Source organism: Microtus ochrogaster, chromosome 4 (genome assembly GCF_000317375.1).
Source record: "Microtus ochrogaster isolate Prairie Vole_2 chromosome 4, MicOch1.0, whole genome shotgun sequence".
NCBI classification, from domain to species: domain Eukaryota; kingdom Metazoa; phylum Chordata; class Mammalia; order Rodentia; family Cricetidae; genus Microtus; species Microtus ochrogaster.
Window position 1 is genome coordinate 41,369,800 of NC_022011.1, and position 7,945 is coordinate 41,377,744.

General features: G+C 37.4%; 1 protein-coding gene across 1 annotated transcript in view; it reads left to right on the plus strand.

Annotated features, from left to right (window-relative positions):
- Rab14 (RAB14, member RAS oncogene family) overlaps window positions 1-7,945 on the plus strand; it is a 28,435-nt gene that overhangs the window by 4,468 nt on the left and 16,022 nt on the right. Inside the window, exons 2-4 of the mRNA XM_005345985.2 lie at window positions 4,139-4,197; window positions 5,165-5,218; window positions 6,451-6,628. Of these exons, the coding sequence (XP_005346042.1) occupies window positions 4,146-4,197; window positions 5,165-5,218; window positions 6,451-6,628 (284 nt within the window). The 5' untranslated portion in view covers window positions 4,139-4,145. The remainder of the gene's footprint in view (window positions 1-4,138; window positions 4,198-5,164; window positions 5,219-6,450; window positions 6,629-7,945) is intronic.

A 7,945-nucleotide genomic window follows, 5' to 3' on the forward strand; every position in this document is an offset into this window, starting at 1 on the left:
CCCTCCCTCCCTCCTTTCTTTCTTTCTTTCTTTCTTTCTTTCTTTCTTTCTTTCTTTCTTCATGCAAGACAAGGTTTCTTTGTAGTCCTGGCTGTCCTGGAACTTACTTTTAGGCGAGGCTGGCCTTGAACTCACAGATATCCACTTGCCTTTGTCTCCCAAGTGCTGGTATTAAAGGTGTTCACCACCATCACCTGGCAGTATATTCTATCTTTAAATGAAGCTTGCATATCTCCTTGATATAGATATGTTTCATGTTGAGATTAAAATTGAGAGGTACTTTGTTAAAGCAGTATTAATCATGCTTAATATTTAAAAGTGGTCACTTGATTACATAGTACAATTATCAGTGTTTATGGGACATTTTGTGAAGATTTCTTTTGATAGTCAAGGACAGTTTTGTGTTCACCTTTGCATGTCTTCAATAAGTTAGTTAGATAGAGAACATCATGGTCTTTGGAGTTATGCCTCTGGGCTCAAGTTCTAGGTCTGCCATTTACTAACTTTAGAACATTGGCCAAAGGAGTGAATTTCTCCAAAGCTCAGGTTCTTCAATTTCTGCAAGAAAATAATAATAGCTTTACAGAATTGTGGGAAGAATTAGTATAGGAAGAAGTAACAGATTATTATATGCTTTATTACCAAATGTCCCTTATTGTTAACAGTAGATAAATAGTAAATCAATATTACTAATTATCTGTAGTTGTAGTTTCTTAAATCTGTGCATACTCCAGATGTACTTATTTAATATTTCTTATTCAGAGTGTTACATTAGAAGCGAAGGAATGAAAGGTCTGTACCTTAAAGAGTCATGCTTCCTGGTACATAATCACCTGGAAGAGGCAGGGTGGTGCTGTTTTTAAAAGGGAATTTCTGTTACTAATAGTGCTGAATACAGTTATAGACTTGTCCCAAACTGCCTGAGCTAGACATACTACTTTCTTCTTGAGATCGTTTCCTCATTTGTAAAATGAGGATACTCATAGCTGTCTTCTAAGGACAGCAGTAAAGATGAAGTCACTGTTAGAGTATTGCTTGGTGTTTATTAAGTGCCCCATAAATGGAAACTGTGGCAGTTGTGTTCTTAGTTTACAAATTGTTCATCATCAAAGGAGATTTTAATGCCAACTTTATCCAAACAATTTTTATTAAAAAATGAAACAAAAGGTGGCATTTCTTGTAGTCACTGTACTTAGAAGGCTGAGGCAGGAGAATTATAAATGCATGACATAGTGACTCCTAGGCAAGTCTGGGTGAATAATGAGACCATGTTTCACAAAGTAGAATGGGAAGAAAATGCATTTTAATGATACAAGTTATAGAATATTGCCAAGCTCCTTTTTTAAATCAGTGGAAATTGTCCGTTGAGTAGACTGTGCTATCTGTGTGAACTGGGACAACATTTCTTGCTCACATCCTCACTCCCTCTGCCTTTTTTTGACCTTTGAGCTTTTAAAGCAAATTTACCCTTACATAACAGGGATCCCCCCCCCCCCCTTCAAAGCTAGGCAAAAATATTTTGTTCACTTGATCAGTCTCATGCTTTATGTTCAAGAAGTGAGGTTGAGAAAGCCTTTGTCAGAGCAGTGGTGACTCCACTGTAAGTACATAGTTTGATTCAGCTGTGCGGTTATTTAAAGTTTACCAGTTTCTTATTTTTGAATAAGAAGTTTTTTTACATTTGTCTACAGAATAAATTTTGTGAGTGTTTGTTTTCTTTTTTTGGTTATTATTTATTTTGTTTTTTGAGACAGTGTCTCATGTAGCTCAGGCTATCCCTCAAGCTCATTATGTAGCTAAGGGTGATCTTCACCTTCTCAGTGCTGGATTATAGGCCTGTACCACTAGGTTTTGTTTATGTGTGAAGGTGGCTCTTGGTACATGCTCATCAGACACTCTGCCAGTTGAGCTATGTCCCCAGCGCTGTTTCCCTGTTTCTCTTTTTAGGGTTTTTATATGGATTTGTAAAAGAAACGAGTCGAAAAATTAATGTGCAGAAGTGGAAACAAAGCTTTGGTGTTCATCCTGAAATAGTGATTATTTATTTGGAAAACTACTATATTATGTTTATTATTTAAAAACACTCTCAAAACTCATCATTTCAGTTGATATTTAGAGAATGCTATGTGTGACAACTAACATGTACACAAATTGCCCAAATAGAATTGAGTTATAATTTCATGATTGCTCCTAGAACTCTTGAAGTTAGTTGACTTTGGGACTGTTTAAAAGCCGCAATTCTTGGGCGTTGTGTGTTGGGGGCCTGAAGCCAGAGCCTTGTGCATGCTAAGCCTGCTTTCAACACTAAGATACAGCACAAGCTCTGTAATTTTTATATTGTCTGTCTGTCTGTCTATCTGTTTGTCGGTCGGCCTATCTATCTATCTATCTATCTATCTATCTATCTATCTATCTATCTATCTATCTCCCTCCCTCCCTCCCTCCTTCCCTCTCTCCCTCCCTCCATTTGAGACAGGGTCTCTCTGCATAGGCCCAGCTGTCCTGGAACTCCTTATGTAGACCAAGCAGTCCTCAAACTCAGAGATCCCCCTGCCTCTGCTTCCTGAGTGCTGGGATTAAAGGCGTGCGCCACCACACTGGTTAAGGCCAAGTTTGAGTGCCAGTAGCATCTAGAAACGAGGTAGAAGTTCGTGTTTTGGCTCCCAGCTAATCTAACTAGAAAAACTCCTGGAAGAACTGGTTAAGGGAGTTTTCTATGATGTACAGGACTGACTATAATGTGTCGCAACATGCTGGGTGTAGTGGGAGCAAGGCATGGACTTGTGTTGAGTGTTGTCTGTGCAGCAAAGTGAGACCACCATGCATTATGTGAGTGTTCCTTAATTTTCTGCATTTAAGGATTTCTTTTCCTTGATTATTCACCTATTGCAGATGTTTTTTCTGTAGGTTTAATTTGATTATGTTGAAATTTTATTTGAAATATAACGTTACCACAAAATATTCACTAAAACACTGAAAAGCAAATGTTTTGCCTTGGTATGTATGATTTTTGTCTTTCCTTATCTGAAAACTGGGAAGAAATTTTATTAGATGCTATTATCAGTATTAGAATGTGTTTCTCTAGAACCTAGCACAGTATTAGATATATATTAAGGCACTTACGTGAATTATTTGGGAAGACTTTTGTTCTTGAGACATAGGTTTCTTTATTGTCCAGACTGAACTCAAAAGCCTGGATTCAAATACTCCTTCAGTCTCCTGAGTAACAGCTGGGCCTAACATGCATGCCATTGTGCCTGTGAGATTAAAGGTTATTACAAGTAAGAAAGAAATGAAAAGTTTTTAGGCTGAGTATACCCGAGGACTAAGGAGTAGGCTATGATCTTTGAAAGTATCTTAATATATGCTTAATATATAAGCTTTTGCATTTCCTAACAGTGAGTGTAGCTTTATAACCTTTTTCAACTACTAGAATGGTATACAGAAGACACTTTATATGCTTTTAATAATTGAATACTGTATTGAGTTGAGTTATGTGAAATTGCCAATAATAATTGTGCTTCTTTTAAAAAGTCTATAGGAACAGCAATTTCAAGTGATTCAATCTAATTTTGACATCAATTTGATTTGAATTGCATGCTTGTTCTTTCTTTATACACTTTAGATTCTTTGCTAAAGTACTGATTTAAAATAGAGGATGAAAGTTATTTTGTGTTTATGCTAGTGGTTACTTTTGATACTGTAGCTTATTTTATCAGGTAACAAGAAAAATCAGACCTTAGAGAAGGAACTGTTTAATGATGTTTGACTTAAATTTGTAGAGATTCTTTTCTTTAAAAAAATTTCCAGAATAATACTTGTTTTCGGATATTTCCTAAAATGAAATTTTGGAGTGTTTTGGAACATAGTTTTTTTTTATATTTTTGTGGATAATATAAGAATATTTAAGTAACATTTATTCAAGAGAATTTTCGATCACTTTGGAAATTTTACTGACTTAAATAAAAATTTTATTTGTGTAGTCAATGTGGTTTCTTAATATGTGTGATATGTTTGAGATGTGGGTATGAATATATATTTGCAATGTATTTTGCCTTTTGAAAGGGTAGCAGTGATGGGTTTAGATAATGTGTGTGTACTTTTTTCTGAAGTAACATAGTTTTTTTTTTGTTTTTAGTGCCACCATGGCAACTGCACCATACAACTACTCTTACATCTTTAAGTATATTATTATTGGTAAGTTTTTAAAACGTGTATGCTTGTCCTTTAAAGAAAGTTGACACATTTATACACCAGTACTTAAACATACTGCTGCTGAAGGTACATGATTTTCTGACTTCAGAACTAAAGCTTTTTGATGAGGATAAATACGCCTTTTACATCGTGGCCCTGTATACTTCTCTAGTCTCTTTTTGGGCACTAGTGAAATGATAGTGATTGTTCTTCAGGGCTACCTCCAGACTTGGTAGTGTTGGGGATGTAATTAATTTCCCACTAGTGCTGAAATACCCCAGTAGCATAAAAATTTTCAAGTCCCCTTGAATTCCAAAATTGGTTGTATGTGTATATATAATTAGAATATTTTTGTTTTCTCTTAAGTGTCAAGACTTTGCTCACATTGTCTTAACACTGTCTGTCCATGAATGTTTAGCATCAGGTGAAAGCCCAGGTGCACTGGTGGTAGAGCTCCTATAGACCTGCTCCGGCTGCTGAGAACAAAACAAGCTGTAAATATAAAGAAAGCCCATGTCTTTTGTTTTGATGTCAAGTCTGTGTAGCTTTATAAGATGGCATCTACTGTAATCTAGCAGTAAAACAGAATAATGAGCCAGACTTCCAACATTTAGTTATTTATTTTTGCTTGCCTTTGGGATAGTTCATTTGTATAGACCAACAAGTACACTTGGTCCCTACCTGGAAGCAGTTGAAACTAAAAAAGTCCCATTACAGTAATTCTTTTGTCACAAGCCATGTATAGCTCGTTAGCTATTTACTAAACAGTATTTGCAATCAAATTCTATCCTAAAAATTAGGATAGTCAGTTTGCCTTTACTTCATTCTAAAGGAGTGAGATGCATGTGTTCCTAGTGGTCAGGTCTGTGATATGTGAGGTATGTGCAGTGCAGCCATCACTGCATATGATCATAAGAGTAAAAACTGAGAAACAGAATTGCCGCCTGAAACATTTTCTTTTTTTAAACAGGGGATATGGGAGTAGGAAAATCTTGCTTGCTTCACCAATTTACAGAAAAAAAATGTAAGTTCAATATGAAAGGTAAAAAGATGAGAGCTTACTCTATTGTCACATTCTCTACACCGGAAAAAACACCATTTTCAGTGTACTTAATGCATTTGATTATAACCTGTCTCTGTATTTACTCTTGCGTTTTTAAAGAGCCATGACTTTTTCTCTAAAGTTTGATTTTAAAGATTTATTTTTAAGAGGGGGGCTGTGCATGTGAAAGTGCCCTTGGAGGTCAGAGACAGCAGATCCCCTGGAGCTGGGGTGAGTCACAGGTGGTTGTGAGCCATCTTGATGTGGCTGCTGAGAACCAAACTTGGTTTGTTTACAAGACACTTCAAACTTTTAACTGCTGAGCCATATATCTGGCCCCAGGTGCGATAATTTTTTTTAATGGGTACAGATAAAATGGAGTATTATTTATTACCAGCATGTTTGTATGGTGGTTTTTGTTAAACGTATGATTAGACTTACTTTGATCTTTCTTTCATGTATATGTATATATTTAAAAAGACGGGGTCTCACTGTTTTGCTCTTCTCTTACTGGCCTGGAATAAACTATGTTTTATAAATTTATTTTATAAATAAAAATAGACCAAGCTGTCCTTAAACTAATTGAGCTCTGCCTAACTCTGCCTTCTGAGTACTGGGATTAAAGATGTGCACACCATGGCAGGCTGTTTAGATTTCTTGATAGTATAAATGTAGAATTAGTTTTTAAAAATGTGTCAAATGTAAAAGTTAAATAACCTTTTTTAATTCTTTTACTTAAAATGTATCCTTTAAACTATTTATGTGCGTGTATGCACATGCATGCATGTATGTGCATGCCATAAGTGGGCTGGTACCCACAGAGACCCAAAGAGGGTGTTGGATCCCTTGGAGCTGGAAGTTATAAGCAGTTGTGAGTTGTTTAGTGTCATGCAGGGAGCTAGACCCTGGTCCTCTGACAGGACAGCAAATGTTCTTAACCACCGTGACATGGCTCCAGTTCCCTACTGCCAAAATTATTATCTTAAGAAACATTTTCTTTTTGCACTGTATGCGTCATTTATCCACTATAATTAGTAGTTTTGGAATACTTATAGAATTCTTTCTGTTTTTGTGACTGGTTAAGATTTAGAGTACAATTTTTATCTTGTGGTAGAGAAAGAGGCCATGTGTTATAACTGATGAGATTGAGATTATGGCCTTTTTGTGCTTCTTACCAGAAAAGTTTTCTGAAATTTGTTTCTTTTCTTCAACAGTTATGGCTGACTGCCCTCACACAATTGGTGTTGAGTTTGGTACAAGAATAATTGAAGTTAGTGGCCAAAAAATCAAACTGCAGATTTGGGATACAGCAGGACAGGAGCGGTTCCGAGCTGTCACACGGAGCTACTATAGAGGAGCCGCGGGTGCACTCATGGTGTATGACATCACCAGGTACGATGGTGTCAGACTAGGGAGTAGACCTCTGCTTTGGGCAGTGCACTTTCTTTTTTACTGATTTAGGCCTTCTTTAGTTTGTAATTGGATGACTGTAAATAGTTTATTTGGGTTTTATGGATTCTCCTCTAAAGCTGTGAAAAACTTAAATAATATGCTGATTTTTTTTCACCTGAAGTCGGTTAAAGAAAGACTATGGGTAATGGGGGATCAAGAAGAGCACAGTCTGAGAAGCAGCACCAGTTGCTTGCAGAAAGGTGGCTTTATATAACTAACTTCAGGGGAGATGAGCCAGCGTAAGGGATTGCTGTAGTCAGTCTCTGTGTTAAAATTGACAGCATCTAGCTGGGCAGTGATGGTGCACACTTTAATCTTAGCACTTGGGAGGTAGAGGCAGGCAGATCTCTGAGTTCGAGGCTTCCCTGGTCTGCAGGTGAGTTCCAGGACAGCCAGGACTGTTAACACAGAGAAACCCTGTCTCAAAAAACAACAACAACAACAAATTGACACCATCTGCAGAGAGGCCAAGTGAGGAGTGAAGTACTTAGTTTTGTTGTGGAAGCATGTAGACTGAAACAGATCCTGTTTCCGTCTGTAGGTCAAAAAGAGATTCTTTTTTTGTTTTTTTGATATATGTGACTTTTTGACATTTAGGTGGTGGTTTATACATAATATTTACTCATTTACTTAATTCATTTTTCTACCATGTATTGAAGTGACTTAAAACACTGCATCAGGATTCAATTCATGACAACATGGCTATATCTGGAAACTCAGAGCATTCAACATGAAGTCACAAAACAGGAATACAAAGGTGTGACTTTGGAGCATGTAGCAAACTGCCACTTAACTAGACCTGAACAGTTGTCTGCTGTAAGTTAGAAATGAACTTTTACGGTGGTGCACAGTGCCAGTCCAAAGCACCTCTAGGAAGAGCCCATCTAAGGAAGTAGAGACAAGTGAGTGGGACCAACTGACAGCTGGAGATCTGCCTGGGAAAATGTTCTATGCCATTTCATTTTGAAGAGCCAGAGAATACTTGAGCATAAGAGGATTCTGAGACCTTTACTGTAAAGGATCCTTTGTTATGTAGCTCTGTTGACTTTGACACACTCTAGAAAATACTGCCTTAGAATATTGATGGGGACTGGTCGTACTGGCTTTGTGGGAGCCTAGGCAGTTTGGATGCTCACCTTACTAGACCTGGATAGAGGTGGGCGGTCCTTGGGCTTCTCACAGGTCAGGGAACCCTGATTGCTCTTCGAGCTGATGAGGGAGGGGGACTTGATCGGGGGAGGGGGAGGGAAATGGGAG